At 39.5% G+C, this 22,157-nt stretch overlaps 1 protein-coding gene across 1 annotated transcript in view; it reads left to right on the top strand.

Moving 5' to 3' along the window:
* Window positions 1–754: 754 nt before the first annotated feature.
* Window positions 755–22,157, top strand: part of trpc7b (transient receptor potential cation channel, subfamily C, member 7b) — an 85,406-nt gene continuing 64,003 nt past the window's right edge. The window contains exons 1-2 of the mRNA XM_017484652.3: window positions 755–1,034; window positions 13,577–14,339. Coding sequence (XP_017340141.1) covers window positions 13,587–14,339 — 753 coding nt within the window. The 5' untranslated portion in view covers window positions 755–1,034; window positions 13,577–13,586. The remainder of the gene's footprint in view (window positions 1,035–13,576; window positions 14,340–22,157) is intronic.

Here is a 22,157-nt window from a genome sequence, read left to right as displayed (position 1 = left end):
TATTAACCCCTAAGCCACCATGCGTTTATTCCCCCACACAATTTGTTTATTTACACATTTTCATTTTTCATATGTAGGGCATGTGCTTTTATTTTTCACGTCATCACATATTATTCGCATGATGAAATGGACAGAACCTCACCCTGGTTCTATCCTGAGCTTGGGTTACTGTCAGTGTGGAGTTTCAAACCTTACACCCAGTGTTCTTTGGATAAGCGCCGCATGTTGACCCTAATAAGGATAAAGTGGTTACTGAAGATGAATGAATGAATGAATGAATGAATGAATGAATGTGCTGTACTGTATATTTGCATGATGTTTACCTGAATTCACATGTGCAATTTCAGGGCATAGGCTACCATGGTGAAATAGCCTTTATATGTTTTCACATATAATTACATATTATTCACATCACATGTGAAAAAACACATTATCACGTAAAACCTAGGCTATGTGATTTCTCCATAAGAGACAAACCAGAAATTCATAGATTACATTACGTGCACGTGCGTCAATCTGACCGTGTGTGTGTGTGTGTTGAAGGGGTGCTGAAAATGTCTGTGTACATACACACATTTGAGCGCGTGTTTCATATCTGTGAGCGTGTGTGCGTTTTCGAGATTGTCTCGTGAGTCGGTTTGGGCGTAAATGCCGAAAGTTTTCCTCCCCTACTTGTTGCTGTTCTCGGCTCTGCGACTCTGCTGATCTGAGCCTCCGATGTGAATTCCGGTTCCTCTCTGATGTGTGACAGGACGGGAGACGGCCGTAGGAACAGGAGAGAGACAGCAGCTCCGTGCCCCCCACCTCTCTCTCCCCCGGTCCAAGCCAGGAGCTCCGCCTCTGTTGTCCGCTCTGAGGCGCGGAGTCCCGGTCTGCGGCTGCAACAGAGCTCCGGTGCGCGTCCTCTCCTCCGCGTCCTCTCCTCCTCCGGCAAGCGCGATTCAGCACGGCGCGGACACACACGAGGACTATGCGGAGCCGCGCGCCCGATGCGGAGTAGAGCAGCCCTGGAACAACTGCGCTCATCCTCACACGTAAGTTCAAGCATTAAAGTCTGATGCTGGGGTTTGAAAATGTAATCCGCCGCAAAAATGCCGGACGCGTCGCGAGAGACTACAGCAACAAAGACAGTGGTAGAGAAGGATTTATGGGTGCACATAAATTACTGTCATAAACCAACCGGGGAGAAAAAATATTCATGTTAATAACAGCAATGATGATGATGATGATAGTAATAGGCCTAATAGTAATAATAATACTAATAATAATCATAATTTTCAACAGGTATGTTTTCTACTGCTTTTTCATTTTATTTTATTTTTGCTTCTGTTTCAGCACACATGCTCTACCACTTGCAAAGTGTGAACATTCGAATGAAAAGTTAAGATTAGAAGTCTAAGGTTAAAGTTAAGGGTGAGCTTTGTGCTCAAGCCAGGCAGGGATGCATCAATACCTATCATTATATCAAGGCCACACAGGCCTGAAACTCTGTGTTGCTCTGAACAGTTTTTTTTTTCACTTTTCTTTTAAAAAAAAAAAATAAATTACTGAAATATTTCCTATGTTTATAGTATACAACACTTACATGTGAACACAGGACAAAAATTGTCATATAGCAGCACACTTATCGTTTCTGAAGCTTGTAGAGAGTTGGTTATTGTGTGGATGTTAGTATTGGATCTGCACCGGTAATTGTTGCTAATGAGCATTGAGAAATCAGCATCTTAATAAAAATGAAACATGGGATCACGCCATCCACAGTTTGTACGTTTTCTCCTGACTTTATTTTGTCTCATGCTGAACCACATTGCATTGAAATGTTTCACTTTTTTGAGATTATGTCCCAGACAGTAAAATCCCTAGTGTTGAATTAACACCCAGAGTGTTTATTTGAGTCCAATGGACTTATATAAACACTGTAGGGTGTAAATTCAACATTGTGGGTGTTAAATCAACACTGGTGATTTTGCTGTGCAGTTTTCCAAAAGCACTGTAAAGACAAGATCACCTTAAATGGTAGAGTTTAATGTGATGCACCCTCTGACATTTTTGATAGTCTTTTGATAGCTGCAATACATTTGATAAGCTCAAACAAGGTTGGGTTTGCTGAAATACATTTGTTCATTCCTTCATTCGTTTGCTTATTTCTTTATAGATTGTACTTTAGGGTGGGCAATGTGGCAAAAAAAAAAAAAAAAACACAATCACGTCACAAATTTAAAAGTTTAAAATTTAAGAATTTTAACAAAATTTATTTTCCTATAGCCTACAAGCTACAGTACAGTGGCAAGAAAAAGTATGTGAACCTTTTGGAATTTCATGGTTTTCTGCATAAATTTGTTATAAAATGTGATTTGATCTTCATTTAAGTCAAGGGTATTGATATATAATGTGCCTAAAATAATAACACAATAAATTCTGATCCCTCATGTCTTTATTGAACAGACTCCTTCAACATTCAAAATGGCAGTGGAAAAAGTAAGTGAACCCGTAGAATTAATAACTGGTGAACCCCCCCTTGGCAGCAATAACCTCAACCAGGCGCTTCCTGTAGCTGTGGATCAGACCTGCACATCGTTCAGGAGGAATTTTAGCCCATTCTTCCTGGCAGAACTGCTTTAGCCGGTCATATTCTTTGGACGTTTCATGTGTATGGCTCTCTTCAAGTCATTCCATAGCATCTCTACTGGGTTGAGGTCTGGCCCTGACTTGGCCACTCCAAAAGGCGGATTTTGTTTTTCTGTTGTGGACTTGCTCCGGTGTTTTGGGTCGTTGTCCTGTTGCATCACCCAACTTCTACACAGTTTCAACTGATGTACAGACATTCTCACATTATCCTGAAGAATTGTCTGATATACTTGGGAATTCATCTTCCCCTCAATGATTGCAAGCTGGCCAGGCCCTGATGCAGCAAAGCAGGCCCAAATCATGATGTTTCCTCCACCATACTTTACGGTTGGGATGATGTTTTCATGATGATATGCCGTGCCCTTTCTACGCCAGATGTAGTGCTGTGTGGTTTTTCCAGATAGTTCCATCTTAGTTTCATCAGTCCACAAAACATTTAGCCAATACCGCTGTGGAGTGTCAATGTGCTCTTTTGCAAACTTCAGGCGTGCAGCAATGTTCTTTTTAGTAAGCAGTGGCTTCCTTCGTGGTGTCCTGCCGTAGATACCCTGCTTGTTCAACGTTTTACATATTGTAGACTCATGAACAGAGATGTTAGCCAGTTCCAATGATGCCTTCAAATCTTTGGCTGTCATTCGGGGTTGTTTCTTTACCTCATTGATGAGTCTTCATTGTGCTCTTGGTGTCATTTAGAGTAGCAACAGTCCCAAAGTGTCTCCATTTGTAAAATGTTTGCCTAACTGTGTCTAAAGTCTTTAAAATCACTTTGTAACCCTTGCCGGCTTTATGTAAATCAACCATTCTTGATCATAGATCCTCTGAAAGCTCTTTTTGGCGAGGCATGGCTCACATAAGCGTGTACTTCTTGTGCAGCGCAAACTCCAAAAGTGTGAGAGGTTTTTATCAGTCAAAGTAGCTGTAGTCCACACCTTCAAACTCATTTTCTTAACGAGTCTCCAGGTGTGCTAAAACCCGACTCCAATTAGCTTTTTTCAGGTCATTAACTCACTCAGATTCAGATACTTTTTCCACAAGCACTATGAGTTTTTTTGGTTGTTCTCAATAAAGACATGAAAGATCAGAATTTTTTTGTGTTATTATTTTAGGCACATTATATTTGTCAATACCCTTGACTTAGATGAAGATCAGATCACATTTTATAACAAATTTATGCAGAAAACCATGAAATTACAAAAAGGTTCACATACATTTTCTTGCCACTGTACATATCCCACTTAGGTTTGCTGCCAAAGTGCCAGTAATACAGAGTGCCACATTGAAATATTATTACAATTACCTTTAAAAAAAAAACATTTACAAATCATTTAACAATTAGGAAAAATGAAACAACTAGAACAAAACACAGATGATAACATCCTCAGCGCTGTGAATAGCAAAAGAATCAGTCAGTGTTATAAACATACTGAGGATATACTACTAGAAAAGCATACTGCGGCATAATTGATCTGATGGCATCAGTTTCACCATAATGATATATTGTCATAGCTCCAAGCCATTGTGCATGTTTGTTTGTATGTCCACTAGAGCACAGTTATTTCAATAACCCATTGCTTTTTGGATTCATTATTTTTTACTGGTGCCACACATTGTATTAACAATAACTATATCCATTGGTTGCCATGCCTGGTGAAACAATCAGATGCTAAATTCATTATGCTTGCTGTGTTTGTGCAAAACAACATATTATTCTGTTAAGAAAATAAAGCAATATTTATCAAAAATAGCTTTGCTACTTGTAGTGAAGTGACTTAGTTTGTGACACTGACCAACTACTCAATAATGAAATAGTTCAATAAAATTTTCCAAACAATCTGTATGATGTACAGGGAAAAAGTTTTAAGTCATTACCAACTCATAGCAATTACACTCAGTGGCTTGATAGCTTAAGAACAAGTTGTCTCTCGCCATACAGCATATTATTCACCTCCTTCCCTCACTTTCATCACTTTCGCTTATAACAGGAACTGACTTGTCTTGCACATGTTTCACAACAGTAAATTTAACTATAAATGGTTAACATGTATGAAATGTCATTCATTGATACATTAAAAATTGTAACCATTGACAGATCACTGTAGTATAAACCCTTTGGGACATGCTGTTTTGGGAAAATCTGTTTTACTCAGCTTCAGGGGTGTAAGAATATCTCAGCTTGCATCACGCCACTGATTATTTTTCTATAACAGCACATTATTTATTTATTTATTTTGAAAAAATATTTTATTCCTTACTTACACAACCTCGATTACAGATGGACCTCTCAGTCATATATGTGTTAAGTGAGCACTTTTCTGTACCGCTCTTCTGTTCAGTTGAGGTCTTCACATAGACGGGGGCGAGTCATACAGATCCTCATCGCGACTGATAAGACCGAGACCCTTAATTGTGATCTGTGTCCCGAATTTCTCCCAGTCTCTCAGTCTGCTTGCAGTAATGAATTATTCTTCATGCCTAATGATCCAGCTGGCCTTGTGCTGAACGGCCTCAAATTAAAACACCACAAGGACTTCTCCATATGATTAATGCTATGTTTGAGAGTGTATAAAGTTCATTTAGTAACTACTTTACTGTTGTTATTGGCAGCCCATTGATCACACTGCAAAGCTGAAACAAACATATCCAGCTGAATTCATATGTTTTGAAATTAACATTGGGGAACACTGGCATAAATCTGATCACTTTTCACAGTATACAATCCTTAATCAAAGTCTTTGCATATAAAACAGATAAGGGGTATCAGTGGGGTTTAAGGCTGAGTTCGTTTGAGCCTCTGAAGGGCACAGTGTATAAAATTACAGTGGATACAGCACGTTAACTCTACCACCACAGTTAATGAGGTAGGGAGATTGTTTGAAAGTTTGAAGTTATGCTGTAAAAGCTATTTTTGTTGTGCTCAATAAAGCAAGTAATCATTTGAAATATGAACCTTTTTTTCACCTGAGCCTTAAGGGCTTCCACCATGAAGTCAGACCTATGAGTGAGACATTTGCTACCCATCTTAACTTCTCATACTGGAATCAAGTATATAATGAAATGTCTTTTTTTTTTAGCAGGATTCGTTCAAGCTGCATGCACTCGTGTACCAATAAAAGAACTGCGAAGTCATGTTCGATATGTGCAAAAAGCATTTTAAGGTTCTTTTCCTATCTTAATGTGAGCGGACATGCTGAACTTGACATTGTGCCACAGCTGATGGGAGGATACATTCACAAAGGACCCCCCCACCCAAATGTCCATTGGGAATCTGTAACCTCTTTTACACTTAAAACCCAGAATATTAACAGCACATCTTCAAGTTGAGACTTTTTCACACTTGCAGCCTGTAAATAGTATTTTACCTGGATTTAACATATTTGGCTTGCCTATTATCCAGGAACCTAACCGTTGACTTCGATTAAATTGACATTTTAAACACTTATTTGTTATTCTCCGCTTATGCTGTACTCTTGGCCTTCTGCCTATTCACTCATAGATGATGCATTACACCATTTCCAGACATTTCTACTGTTTGTCATCTTGGCTGTGGTCATTTCACATTACTAACATTTTAAATCAGCCGTATCAAAAAGTATCAAGGCATCTTCCCTGGTAATGTACTGTTTTATGTTCACACAGTTAGTCCTGAGAAATGTACAGGCTTTTATTCAGGAACATTGTTGTTTCAGTCTTTCTTGTATTTTAATTCGGCCTTATATTTGTGGTGCAAACAGCGTGCTCGTGTTGTTAAAATCTTGTTTAAAAGTCATTATGTGAAATGACTGTTCAGATCCAGAAGAGACCTTAATATTTATAACTTCTTGAAAGGAAAGTGAAGATGGTATAATTTAATTTAGATTTCTAATATTGAAGAAAGTCCTGTTGGCCGTACATAGCCTAGATGTGTTCGTCTGCCTATAACTGATTCACAACATTTACTTAATAATACTTAACTCTGACTTATTTAAAAAGATGTAGGCAAATGGTTGTCTTAATCATTAAATAGATCCAGTAGATTTTTAGGGTGTTATTCTGCAGCTTTGATTGGATTTATTATGACACTTGGATACTAATACATCCTCTGATGGGTTCGTGTAAATTAGACAGATCTGAAAATTCACAAGTGCAGAACGGGTATTTAAGATTTTAAATAGAGCTGAATTTTCTGAACAGACCACAGCATTTATAGTCAGAGTGATATTAAAAACCCAGAGAGTGTATGCAGGAAAGATCCAGAGGGAAATACTGAAGCGATGTATTTGATGTAATAAAAGGGATGTAAGTGATGAATTTGGTAATAAAAGTGAATGAGAGCAACATATTTGTTTGAGTGAATGTTATTTTGCTTTGGTGCATGAAGTGTAAAGACTCAGCCATAGGGTGATGTAGAGCAAATGTTGTGTGTCAGAATGACCTGAACGACAAAAAGATGGAGATATCATATCTGGATGTATTTCTTTGCTATAAGGTATAAAGGCTCAGTGCAAGGTGTAGCCTTTCAGTGTCAGAATGACAGAAACTGCAAAGCTCTCACCTAGTACACTGTCTACTTCCGCCCCCTCCCCTCTCTCGCTATCTCTTTCACTGTCCTTCCATCGCTCGATTGTATTTCCAGATGGTGCTTTGTCCTGTGATGACCAACCCAGAAAATTCCATTTCCGTACATTCGCTGTCTGAGCGAGAGACAGCAAGGGAGCTGTAGACGTGAGGTCAACAAGGATAGAGTGGAGTAGGCATAGTTATTACTCTTCTTTGTTTGTGTGTGTGCACGATGTGTCCATCCAACTGGATGAGCGTTTCTGTAGCTTCGTATGACAGTTGAGCTCATCCCTCTTTTCAGGCTTTCCTCTCTGAAAATGCACTCACTGTCCACTTTATTAAGAACACCTGCAAATTCATGCAGTTATCTAATCAACCAATCATGTGGCAGGAGCACAATGCAAAAAAAAAAAAATCATGAAGACAAAGGTCAAGAACTCCGGTTAATGTTCACATCAAACATCAGAATGAAGAAAATGTGTCATCTCTGAACACATCAAACCTTGAGCTACATGCGAGAAAACTGCAGAAGACCACAGTTTCCACTGGACAGTTAGGGGGGGAAAAATAAACAAACAAAACAAAAACAAAAAATCACCTGGTCTTTTTCCAGTCTTCAACTGTCCAGTTTGGAGGAGTCTGTGCCCATGATAGACTCAGATTCTTGTTCTTGGCTGACAAGAGCGGAACCTGATATGGTTTGATGTTTTGTGCATGCTGAGATGCTCCATTCACCACAGATGTAAAGAGTGATTATTTGAGGTATGATATCCTTACTGGCAGCTTGAACTAATCTGGACATTTTCCTCTGACCTCTCTTATAAACAAGGTGTTTTCCACAACATTCTGGATAAACTCTAGAGTGTGTGAAATTCCCAGAAGATCAGCAGTTTATGAAATACTCAAACCAGCCCATCTTGCACCAACAACAATGCCACGATCAAAGTCACAGAGATCACTTTTCCCCATTCCGATGTTTAACGTGAGCGTTAACTGAAGCTCTTGACCTGTATCTGCATGACATTTATGCATTGCACTGCTGTCACATGATTGCTGATTAGATAACTGCATGAATGTGCAGGTGTACAGGAGTTCCTAATAAAGTGGATGATGAGTGTATGTATCCCTACTACACTGAGGTATATTATATACTGTAGCTTCAATGGTGCGGTCAGCAATTTTAAGCTTTTTTGTGCACTTTTTGGTGCACCATATAATCTGTAACAAGAAGAGAAAAAAGAAAAAGAAAAAAAAAAAAAAAAACCCAGATTTAAGCCAATGACCTGAGTTGCGAATGTTATGTGACTCACCATGTAAGTGCTAAACTATGACGCGCTAACAACGCTGACTGGATCATAGCACCATCTGCAAAACAGATTCTTCCAACCTGGTTTATGACCTGGGATGTAATAAAATTACAAAATAAACTACATTACATGCCATCCCAATCACAAATATTCCCTGGAAAAAGAGACCGAAATGTTGCCTGGAACAAAATTGTAGCATCAGAAAATGCTCCTAATGTTTAATGTACACTGCTGACCATCACAATCATATTTGCATGTTGAACATCCCATTCCAAATCCATGGGCATTATTATGGTGTTGATTCTCGTTGTTGTTGTTGTTGTTGCTGTTGTTGTTATATTAATCTCCACTCTTCTGGGAAGGCTTTCCACTAGATTTGTGTGGGGATTTGCTCATTCAGTCACAAGAGTCACAGACAGTGATGTTGGCAAAAAGACCTGGAGCACAGCTCACTCTGGCTCGCATGTCTTTATGGTGCTCGCACAGGGGAACTGTCATGTTGGAACAAGTTTGGGCCTCTTAGTTCTGGCTAACGGAAACTAAATAAAATCACAGTGTGAGCTGACCTGTACAGTTCTGTAGCGAAGTGAAACACTCAATTTTGGGTGGAAGCCCTACAGCAGTAGGAGCGATGATGGCACACATTAGTTGTTTAAATCATTTAGTGCACAAGTTATTGTCAACCAATTTTAGCCCAAATAAATTCAAATAAAACAGGAACAGCAGAACATGATATCTAAACTATTTTTAAATTATCTAACTGAAGGGCAGTTAAATCTGGAATTGTAATGACGACTGTGTAATGTATAATGACAGCGGACGCTTCTCAGCCACTCCCACAATGGACGCAACCGGAAAAAACTATCACTGACAAATTTTGTAGTTTTATTTGAAGTGTTTTTGATTCATTTTGGACGTCCCCATTTTTATTTGTTAACTGGAGTGTTACTTTTAGGTTCAGATGCGTGTCTTTTTATTTTAATATTTATTAATACATAATATATTAATATTTCTATATTTATTTCATTTAAAAAAAGTACAGTACATTTTCATGGTACAGTCAGTATTGTTTTTCACTTTGAGTGTTATGTTTTCATTCAGTATCGGTTGCTTAATTTATCGGCAGGTACTGCCTAACTTAGTTATCGGTATCGGTAAAATCCACTATCTATCTGTCGACCTCTAGTACCAAGATGGATTAGAAGGGCTGTTCCTTGCTGTTAACATAGCCTCAGAGCCCTGTGTGGTCTTAATCCAGGTCTGGTGGGAGGTATGACGTATTCTTTTTCCCCATCAATCATTACCCAATCGCGGGTGTCTGCGAGCTCACATATGTGTAAGAGGGTGGACAGTGCTTTCCTCGGAGTGTGTTACGCTACCCTATGATGTAGCATGAGCAACAATTTGAAAATCTGTGGTTGGGCGGCTTTTGGAGGAAGCACTTGTTAGGCTTTACAGTCCAAAGTTGGTAGCTGTCATATGATGAGGATGGGTGAGAATTGGCCAAAAATATTTAAGGAGCAAATGGAGAGAAAATCCTAATAAAAACCTAAACTATCTTGCATTAACAATCAAGGGATCTAATCTTGGTATTTGAGGGCTGTAACTTTGAGGGAAACGCTGTAGGAAACCGCATACTTCAGCTTCAACATCCATTAATTTTACTGATTCCACCCATAACTGAGAATACAACTTATTAAAGTTACATCCACAGATATATACACACACACACACACACACACACACACACACACACACACACACACACACACACGAGATCACTCATGGAGCTTTACACATTCACTCGCCTTTACTTTACGGTCCCACACCCTTTCATGTCCCTCAGGAACTGGCGCTTTCTGAATGGGTTCCATTTCCACTCTGTCTCCCATGTGTTTGATCTCTCTGAATTCTGTGATCATCCATCATGTATTATCTATGGACCTTACTCTCTATGAGCTTCCCTTTTTTCATCCCTTTTCTTTCTTCTACTTGGTTGAACAGAGAGATGGATTGTAGATACAGGTGCCTCTGAGGTGGTTCGCTGGCAGAGATAAAACCTCAGCTAAGCCATGTGGCAAGCAGTTATCAGATCTTCATGATTGCTTGATTTTTGTTCTTTTTTTTTTTTTTTTTTTTTTTTTTTTTTTTAAGACAAAAGACTTTAAGTCATCAAAACAATCAGGAGACCAAATCTATAACATCTAAAGTTTACTTTGGAAAAATCCTACAAGTCTAAAATTGTATTAAAATCCCATCAAATCCCCACATCCCGTGTGCAAACAGAGTGCCAGCAATGTGTCAGGCTCAATTTCCCTGTGATCACTGTTCGTAAGCTTGATGAAGAATTGTCTCCATGGGGATAAAACTAAACATGTCCATGGAGCAAATCAGACTAAATCAGTGAGAGAAATGCTAATCAATTCAGAGCGCTGACAGGCCAAGATTTTGTTGCTTGGCTGTTAATTGTCCTGAGACAGTTAAATCAATTCCTATTAGTAACGTGAATCCATGACACACATTATTGAAGAGGGCCTGATTCATCTTTTGATCTATGGATCCTATTTCCTCTTGCAAATATTTTTCTATCCAGTCCCGGTGTTTTAAGGGCATCTCTGTATCCTAGACCCATAGCAATGTCATGGTCTTCCTTTAGCCTTTTTGAATACAAATTAGGTGTGTAACGCAATGCCACCATGTTTATCTGTTGAGTGCTTTACAGTCAGGTCCATAAGTATTTGGACAGTGACACAATTTTCTTAAATGGACGAGTCAGTCACCTGACCTCAACCCAATTGAGCATGCTTTTCACTTACTGAGGATAAAACTGAAGGCAGGAAGACTCACAAACAAGTAACAACTGAAGGCAGCTGCAGTAAAGGCCTGGCAAAGCATCTCAAGTTAGGAAATTCAGCATTTGGTGATGTCCATGGGTACCAGATTTCAGGCAGTCATTGACTGCAAAGGATTTCCATTCAAGTATGAAAAATAATCCTTATATTTATAACAGTTTGTTTGTCTTTTACTTTTGAGCCTGTGAAAATGGAAGAACTGTAAAAATGGCTATGATTCCAAAACGGTTAGACCCCTTGAATTAAAGCTGAAAGTCTACACTTCAATCACATCTCGATTGTTTCACTTCAGAGTGTGTGTGTGTGCGCGCGTCTGTGCATGGTGCCCTGTGATGGAGTGGTGTCCCATTCAGGATGTATTCCTGCCTCATACCCAGTGTCTCCGGATCCACCACAACACTAATCAGGACAAAGCAATTAGTGCGAGTGAGTGATTATTTTTGGAGAACCCAGCACAGATATGGTGCCCTGTGCACAGTGCATGGTCTTCGTGGGCTATATTGTACAAAACAAAGTTAGGAATATGGTTTTCTTTTTTAGATCTCAGCAAGGCAGTGTTTGGGTCAGGCTAGTGGAGCCTGAATTCAAATTAAATTCAACATGATAAATATTGAAATAAAAAAAAATGAATAGTACACTTCCTATTTGTATCTCTATTTCTAAGTGTTAATAATATATTCATATTCCACCACATCCCTAATACAAATATTCAGCTGATTGTGTTGGTCACAGATTTATTTCCATGTAAAGAACCAATATGATTATGAAATAGTCTGTGCACGTTCCTTTGTGTGTCTATCAGAAGTATAATCAGCATAATTCATAATGTAATATCAAATTGTGAAGTTGTTGAACACTATAATGGTCCTCTATAGCAATTTAACAATGTGTTTCATGCTTTTAAACCAATAAGATGTGTTTAAAACCTTGACACAATTCCACTTCAGTTTCTCTCTTTACATAGTTTCTTGTGTAGCTGGAGGGCATTTTTTTATGAAATAGACTGCACTTTCGTGGATGTGGAAGTGTAATTTTCAAGGCAGAAACACGTGTACCTGACTGTATAAGGTTTATTGACAGGCACACTATGAGTGTGCTTGTGTGTTCTAAAGTGAATGTGTGTGTGTGTGTGTGTGAGAGAGAGAGAGGGAGAGTGTGAGTGAGTGAGTGAGTGAGTGAGTGAGTGAGTGAGTGAGAGAAACCTGTATTGACTGAATAGATTTTCCGGTGTTCCTGGTTACCCCCTGAGGATTCAGACAGAATGGTGCATAATCAGGGGGAGAACTGGACTGGCCTGAGAAGGTCACCTAAAACTCTCTTAAAGCACAAACACACAAATTCACAATCCTAAAAATCCCACCAAACTTAGGTGCAGCTGTGTAGGATTTAGGTCTGTATGCATTTCTCACTCCTAATGAGAGATCTCCGCTATAGGGATCGATACTGGTTTAAAAGCTTGGATCAGTTTTCGATCTGAATTTTTGATCTGTGATTTGGTTTGATAAATCATTGTAAATCATATGCTAGACACATTTGCTTCAGTCACCATCTCAACCCAACTGAACATCTATGGGAGATTTTGCAGTGATGTGTTAGACAGCACTCTCTACCACCATCATCAAAACACCAGTCGAGGGAATATCATTTGGAAGAACTGTATTCATCCCTCCAGTACCCCTCCAGAGACTTGTAGAATCTTGTAGTATGCACTAAACTGTTTGAGTGGCTCATGATGGCCCAACACCATACTAAACATACTTACTAGATCACTATATTGAGCAAAAATGCCAAATGATTTATCTGTGCCAATCCATCCATTTTCTGTACTGCTAATCCTGGAGGATCCTCTGGGATCCTGGAGTCTATCCCAGGGGACTCGGGGCACAAGGCGGGGGACATCTTGGACGGGGTGCCAACCCATTGCAGGGCACAATCGCACACACACTCACATACCCATTCACACACTACGGACAATTTAGAGATGCCAATCATCCTACAATGCATGTATTTGGACTGGGGAGGAAACCAGAGTACCCAGAGTAAACCCTCGAAGCACAGGAAGAACATGCAAACTCCGCACACACAGGGCGTAAGTGGGAATCGAACCCCGCACGTGCCAAACGTGATAACCGCTAAGACTAATCCTCCGTGCCCCCATGACAATAATAAGTCCACTAATCAAGCCAATGTTTTTCTGTTCCTCTCTGCCTGGCACCCATTCACATATTTATTATTTCTTTATTTCTCTTTCAGACCAGCCATTATGCATCGCAGGCACACCACACTGAGGGAAAAAGGGCGTCGACAGGCCATCCGAGGCCCGGCTTACATGTTTAATGAGCGTGGCACCAGTCTCACTACGGAGGAGGAGCGTTTCCTTGATGCTGCTGAATACGGAAACATCCCTGTCGTCCGCAAGATGCTCGAAGACTGCAAAACGCTCAACTTTAATTGTGTGGACTACATGGGCCAAAACGCATTGCAGCTAGCTGTAGCCAATGAGCACTTGGAAGTCACAGAGCTGCTCCTGAAGAAGAAGGGGCTTGCGAGAGTGGGGGACGCTCTGTTGTTGGCGATCAGCAAAGGCTATGTGCGAATTGTTGAAGCTATCTTGGCGCATCCAGCATTTGCAGGAGGCCTGAGACTAACATTAAGTCCCCTGGAACAGGAACTTAGAGATGATGACTTTTATGCGTATGATGAGGATGGAACACGTTTTTCACAGGACATAACTCCGGTGATTTTGGCCTCGCACTGTCAAGAGTATGAGATCGTGCACATCCTGTTGATGAAGGGTGCCAGGATAGAGCGGCCTCATGACTACTTCTGCAAGTGCAACGAGTGCACAGAGAAACAGAAGCGCGACTCTTTTAGCCACTCACGATCACGTATGAATGCATATAAAGGGCTTGCTAGCGCTGCCTACCTGGCACTTTCAAGTGAAGACCCTGTACTTACAGCTCTGGAGCTCAGTAATGAACTGGCACGACTCGCTAACATCGAGACAGAGTTTAAGGTAAGAGCTTATTCAGCTCTTTTTGGTCTACTAATTAGGGTAAACTTGTCATTTTCTGCTCTAAATTACTTCAGTTGAACTTGATTGCAGCCTACGTGATGTGTGAAAGTAATCTGCTTCCAAGGTTTGTCAGTCGGTTAGCTTTTTACTGAAACAAGCAAAAGCAAAAAAGCCACTAATTCTACAGCTAAAAAAATTAATAAATATGAATTGAAGTATTGTATCTGTTCTTATGTATTATCTCTTACCGCAGACATGATGTAGAAAACTCAAGCTATTAGGCAGAGTGTGAAAAATTTTGCGTACTTAGCCTGCCTTGTTGTATTACTCATTTGTTTTCATAAAACATATCAGTTACTTTCACACAACAGTAAAGCTGTTAGCTATATTACTATATACACAACCTGCTCTACCACCTGATCCACAGCTACCCCTACAACACAAGGCTTTTAGGGACATTCTAATACAAAATACCTAGCTAGCTATCTGGGAAAAATGTTAACAAGAGCCAAGCAGCTAATGCAAAGATTAGCTGAGAGTAACCATGACATTTACAATATTCCTGGCTTAGTAAATCCAGGCAGCTACATCTAACCCAGGAGTGTCCAATCTTATCTGCAAAGGGCCAGAGTAGGTGCAGTTTTTCATTCCAATCAAGCAGGAGCTAAACCTCATTCCAGCTGTTTAATCAGTTGATCTTGGCTTTCATTAGACTAAAGGTGTGGTTTCTGCTTTGTTGGAATGAAAACGTGCACCCACACCGGCCCTTTCTGGATTGGACACCCCTGATCTAACCCATGTGCTAAATCAGTTGCCCCAGCATCTATTTTGTGTAGCCATGTTGGCCCTCCCTGAACATTGAGTCAGTGTTGGCAAAGGAGCACGTTTAATAACAACTCTGCCAAAGTTGAACCAACACTAGCTCAATGTTGGCAAAGCAACACTTTTGTGTGTTTTTTTGGTGGATTTAAAAGTGGCCGAAAGTCTGTTTGCAACTTGGGATGTTGTTGAAATCATTCAAGACAACAGCATCTGCTAAATGAATATGCGGTTTATCGAAGGATGGCCAAAGGAATAAATAGAAAACTTATAGCAATTGATCTTGGTTTACGCAGTAAAGATGATCAAATGAGATGAACAAAGAATGCAAGTTGGAAAAACATTTACTAGGGAAAGCAAACACAGTTCTCCAGCTAAATACTGCTGATTTCCATCTAGCTTATAAAACTAGAGCTCATAATCCCTTGAGACACTGCCAGCATGCGATTTGTCAGACTTTGTCAGCAGCACGTTTAGCTATTTTTGGTAACCCCAGCGTTATAATCCACCATTGTTGTCCTGCTGAAATGGTTGACAGATGACCACCTCTTTCATAACACTTTCGATACACTCCCTCTGCAAAGGTTTTACAGACAGAATCATACTGAGCATCTTGAGAATTCTTTTTTAAGGAAACAGCAGTAGTGCTTTGGCTTTTGCAGATATTGTCTTATGCTGTAAAAGATCTTTAAGCTTTAGCAAACCTGGTTCATTGTTGAAATTATACACCTTTGGAAACTTTACAGGTCAGTTAAAATAAAAGACAACCAAGCCTACGACTTCAGATTAAACCGCAAGCAGGGTCATACATCGGTACAGTTTATACAGGCGAGAGTGTACATACTAATTCCACTGAGATCAGATATGAACCTAATATAATATTCTTTTATTAAGCAAAAAAATGAGGACCAAGTCAGTGGAGGTGCCTTAATGAAATAAAATGTCCGTTTCATATTCTGGAACAATTATAAAGAATCTTTAAATGATTGCTTATGAACATTTAAATAAAACTGTTATAGCGCATACTCATTCATTCATCTTAGCACAAAGCAGGAATACACATTGCATGGGAGTCCATCACAGGGCACCTGTGTTTTTATGAGGTGGAAGGAAACTGGAGAACCCAGAGGAACTCTGGGTGGAGAAAATGCTTAGAAACTCCACACAGATATTTACCTGAGCTATCTTCTGTGCCACCATTCAGCCCCTGGCAGATATTAGTAACGATATTAATCAAATCAGTTCTTTACTTGAAAGCTAAACCTTTAAGTCTGAAGGTTGCAAGTGGGAAATCAATAGACATTCAGGAACTATTTAAGAGCGTCTCCCGCAGCCTTCACGCTAAATAGCAAGTCTATTATGTCTAACAGTATATCTCAGGCCAATATTTGAGGGCCAGATGTGAGGAGATGCAGCACAAAAAACAGCTTGATGCTGCAGTAAAATGTGCTCACTGTGAGACTGAAGTTAACATTCAATTTTCTGACTATAGCTCATCACACCAGGTGCACCTGGGACCTCCTAATAAATGCATTTTGTGTGAAGTGCAAACTGGGGTTTAAAAGCCACTGTGAGGTGATGGAAAAGATCAGCCATACAACCATCAAAAGGCTCACTAAAGAGGAATTACAAGTTTGGTATATACAGTATATGATAATGAAGAGCTCAGGAATACAATCACAATGACAACAGACACTGATAACTGTTTGTCTGTGCGTAAAACATCTCCACACTGCTGTGCAAAGACATACAGTATATGGGAAAAAATCCCTAGGCAATTCTATAGTTCAGCAAGGAAACCTGATGGACAGGGATGTTTGGCGTTGACGTGGCATCTAGTTGATATCGATTTTAATCCTCTTGATGTACCTAAGGTTATGCAGGTGAGCATGTGATCCATGCCACTGAACCCTGTCCATACCCGGACTCACAGTCAAGTATAAACCAGGCTTCGGGGAATAAGGTACTGAAGTTGATTATGATCACTGTGGTGTCCCTGTGGTGATATAGTAACGAGTACAGTCATTGTATCTTTAGTTAGAAGAACATAATTGTGAAGGACCATTACTTACGTATATAATTGAACCACAAGGTCTACTGTCATTCTTTTGAAATTTCCAGGTTTGTACCTCGGGGAATAAAAAGCAGTCCCTCCAGGATTTTGCAATCGCGGAAATGAATACAAAATCTAGCAAACTCCGCAAAGTTCGGAGGAGCTTGCACTTTTTCAATATCACAGCGGAGTTTCCGCACGTTTGGGCCAAGATGCGTTATGTGATGTCATCACGTTCAGCCAAAGCCGTCTTCGATTGACAAGCATCAAACATGAATACAGCTGAAAAGGTCTCATTTACCAACAATATCACTGTAATAGACAATTTCGTGCAGTTGCGATTTTGCCAATTCAAGTAGATTTCCCCAAGAAACCAAATTTTGAAAAAAGAAGCCGCAAAATCATCCATTTTTGCCCGCAAAATCCTGTACAGACTGAGAAAGAATGTAAATTGCCTCTAGGAAACATTAGCTGCGTTTACATGGACAACAATAATCCACTCTTAACCCGATTAAGACCGTACTTTGATTAAGAAACTACCATGTAAACAGCAATTTTTACTTACCTTAATCTAATTAAGGTCATAGTCGAATTAAGCTCTAATCGAATTAAGACATGAGGAGTACTTTAGTCGCATTATGGACGTGTATTACAGACATGAAAAACACCTCAATCACATTATGAACGTCGTGTGAGAGTTTTCACCGCGTTTTGCAACAAGACACGATCACACACGGCAGTTTTACGGCGAAGCATAGAGTTCGGCTGCGTCCCAAACCGCATACTTGCCTACTATAGGCCTATAGTGGGGAAAAATACATGCATCTCGGCTACTATATAGACGCTAAGTACACGGTTTGAGATGCAGCCCACAGCTTCAAGCAGTTGTCTATTAGCACGTACAACATGACAAATAATAAACCGCACTTAAAGTGTTTGTAAAAAAATTAAATAAAAACACCCAAACTGTATACGGTACCATAACGAAGACGAACTGTATGTTGATACGTGAAATTCTGGAGGGACGTCGGACGGCGTGGCACAGTGACGTAATGATAATGACGCAGGTTGTTATTCTAATTATGTTCTAAAACATGTAAAACGGGAACATGACAGGAGTATTCTAAAAGCAACTCATGTAAACACCTTAATCACATTATTATCTTAATCAGAGTAAGGTCAATAATTAGATTTCTGCTGTCCATGTAAACGTAGTCATTGACTCAGACTTGAAATGTCCAGTATATTCTACTCTGCTCCTGAGTAATCAAAGGCAAATATACTCGTTTCTTAGTGAAGTCAGCCCTATCAGCTGTGCATTCGACTAAAAGCATGCAAAAGGATTACAGGCTAGTGCAGCTCTGATCATTTGAAGCTCTTTGAACAATGATCCAGTGCTCTGTGTTTTGAAATGGCTAAGCCATTTCCCAGTACAGACATTGTCATCACCATGTCACTGAGTTCTCTTATATGACGATGGCTGTGTGGAAGCATGTATGTGGAAGTACAGAAGCAAGGGAATGGAAGCAGAGTTAAGATACTCTGAGATTATGAGACCTTTTTTGAAGCACTGTTTGCAAAATTGATCATCAAAGTTGGATGGTCTTGGAAATCCTTCAGCATGCCGAGTTCTGATTAATGAGACAATCCTTGATATTCATAGACAATCCATTATAAAATGCCATTAGCAGATCCCTCTCGTTTCGCCAGCTCTAAGCAACTCCTATATGAATCTTCACAGCATGCCACTCGCATTTGGGTGGAAAAGGTTTCCAAATGATTGGATTTTGGCACTTGCTGGTTCCAGATTGCAGCCAGTCACCCATCCAAAGGCACAGTCAGTGGGAAGTGAAATCCATTTTTCCTTAGAATGCAAATGGTATTGCATTGCTTTTCAAGGCAAGAAGAGCACTCATGTTCCATTATTGCGCTGTGGTAATGTTGTGGGGACATGAGTGCTATCCAGTGGTCAAGCTGTTCTATTGTTGATTTTGCTAAGCTCCATGGATTGATCAAGGCCCAAACAAGTGTTAATTTGGTTCCGTTTTGCTATCAGAACAGCTGAGCAAAGAGAGTAATGATACGGTGGATAAACATAATAACACTGAGGAAATGAAGGTCCCCTTGAGGGGAGAAAGTAAACCGTAGCTAAAAATTAAGCTGAAGGACAGTGGCAAGAAAGCTATAAAATCTATTACAGGGTCAAGGAAATGTAACCCTGAATTCATAACTGAACAACAATGTATAAAGAGATCAAATGTAATGGGATCAAGTGGCATTTAGAAACTTTTTTTTGTCCTGGGGGCTGAGGAGGCTGTAACTGAGGACACTGCTGAGGACACTGCAGGGTTGCCAGCTGTTATGAATTTAAGCTTTTTTAACAAGTGGGTGGTCTCAAAGACCATTAGTGTAACAAGCTTGTGTTCTGAGCGAATATAAGGAATTAACACACACACACACACACACACACACACACACACACACACACCACCAGGCATGTAAAGTAGACACCAATTATTTACAAAAATGTATTGATAAAAAAAAAAAGCCTACTAGCAAGTTAATTACTATAGACCTTGCACAGTTTCCATTACACAAGCTGCAATCGCGTGAACACAATAACAACCTTAAATTACATTAGCTACCAAACTTTCATAGTCATCAACCAAAATCTAAATCGCATTTCCCAGAGTTCCTATCTGTCTCACCCTTGCTTTAGTGCATAATCTAATCAAGGGTAGCGGTGGCTTGGCGGTTAAGGCTCTGGGTTACTGATCATAAGGATCAGGCCCCAGCGCTGCCAAGCTGCCACTGTTGGGCCCTTGAGCAAGGTCCTTAAATATTCTACAGATCATTTCTTTTATCAGCATGTGGTTTTATTTTCCATGAAATCACAATATATTTGGTCAGGGCCGGCCTAAGCCTTTATGGGGCCCTAAGCAGAATTTGATTTAGGGGCCCCTCGGTGCCACCTATACAATTGAATCTCAATGCGTGATTATTCGCACTATAAATCTAACACACCCATCATCAATTTTATTAGTTGTAGCTGTGTTGCCTTCATCATACCAATGTCTGCCTGGCATGTTTTTACACTTCTACGTTTTTAATTGTAACAGTAGCAAACCCACAAGAGTGGTCAGGTGTTAATTTGCACTTTACTATTCTTTAATATTCACATTTCTAATATTACATATACTTAATGTGGTGTATTGAAAAATAGCCAAATAAACCAGCAGACAATGCATTTACATGCAATTGTTTGTTTATTTTGTGAGCATTTTAATATAATTTTATTATACAAAGTGCTTTTTAGGATTATTTTAGGGTGGAAAAAGTATAAACCCATCTCTGTCATTTAACACATCTTTGTGTGGAAATGTTTAACATACAGCATGTGTTAAATGTACTAACACACTGGTTATGTTGAAAGCAACACAAAATGTGTTGTCCTTAACTAGACATGCAGGTGTGTTAAAAATAACACATCTGTTTTAAGAGTGTACACACCTTTTCGAATGTGTGGTGAGTACCCGCCAATCTTTAAATACATTTGCTTCCTTTGGCTTGGTGACGAATCCCATGACATAAGCTTTACTAAGAAACAAATAGATGATCTATCACAGCACAGAGGCTTCTGTGGAAATGTCCTGCTGAGCCACTCTGCCAAACAGATGCTGCTCAAATGAATCTAGGAATATGTAATGAATCTGCTGTCCGCTCTTATTTAGCGAAGACAGATGCTATTCCAAGAAATCTTTAGAAACTGTTCTAAATGATCCTTGGGGAAATTGTGTGTTTAAATTTGACTTTTTCAGTTTCTTTTTTTTTGTTGTTGTTTGTTTCCTCCAAGCATTTGTTCGCTGCTGCTTATGTTTTTAAATTATTTTAACCCATCTGTTGCTTCCTTTTCTTGAAATAATTGCATTTACTTAGCACAAGTGTGCAATTAAAATACTTCGGCAATTCCTTCTTCAAAATGTGTCTGTTAATGCCATATACTGGATAGATTTTATTATTTACACACACAAAAAGATGATGAAAAATGAGATTTTAGTACTTTTAAAGGTTATACTGGCTCTAGTACATCATCTCCATCTCATGTGTAACCCAGTGGTATGCTAGAATAAGCTGTGATACCGGTTTTCATTAATAAAATTTCTCAGCCAACCTCAGAGGCATTAACCCTATGCCAGAGAGCAACGGTACGGTTGATGAAGCTGGTTGCCATAGGCAATGTGTCTCAGAGTTGTGCAGCATGTGCAGATGGAATGCCCTGTTTCAGCACTTGCATCCCAAGTTATGATTAAATGAAAACAACTGTGGTTTACATATATTTCTCATTATTCGAACCACCACAGCTTTGAGGGTTCTTAACAAGTTTTGATATATCCTGTGAGCTTTGTATGATCTTGTGAAATGCAATTACTTTCCCCTACATAGAGGAGGTTGTAGCTCACAGTAACCAAGTGTGAAATGGCAGAAATTCTGTGTTGTGTGCCACAAATGATGTTGGCATAGTGCTTGCTAGATAGGTAATTTATTTCTAGGAGACAAGAAATACGTTGCGAGTATAAGTGCTGTGTGTACCTAATAAACTGATATTAAACCAGAGCAGGCAAAGGTGCATAAAAATGGATATACACTGTTTATAGATATGGAGCCTAATGATCATAATCCACATATATGGGTGATTATATAGCACAGATAGAGATGCCTGTTGTAAAACATTAAAACTGTAGTGATTGTATTAATAGCAGGCAAAAATTCAGGAATCCGGCCTGTGATGGATTCAGAACATTTTGACTAGCTGGGACATAGTGCTAGAGTGCGGTGGCGATAGCAAAATAACAATATAAAGCTAAATTACCTGTGTAAATGATAGTTTGACAAATTGTATTTTGTCTTTTTAAAGAACATCTACAGATCATGTTGTAGCTACAATA

The sequence above is a fragment of the Ictalurus punctatus genome, chromosome 14 (assembly GCF_001660625.3).
Source record: "Ictalurus punctatus breed USDA103 chromosome 14, Coco_2.0, whole genome shotgun sequence".
Classification (NCBI taxonomy): Eukaryota; Metazoa; Chordata; class Actinopteri; order Siluriformes; family Ictaluridae; genus Ictalurus; species Ictalurus punctatus.
Note: the sequence above shows the minus strand (reverse complement) of the source record. Positions and strands in the feature narration are given on the sequence as shown.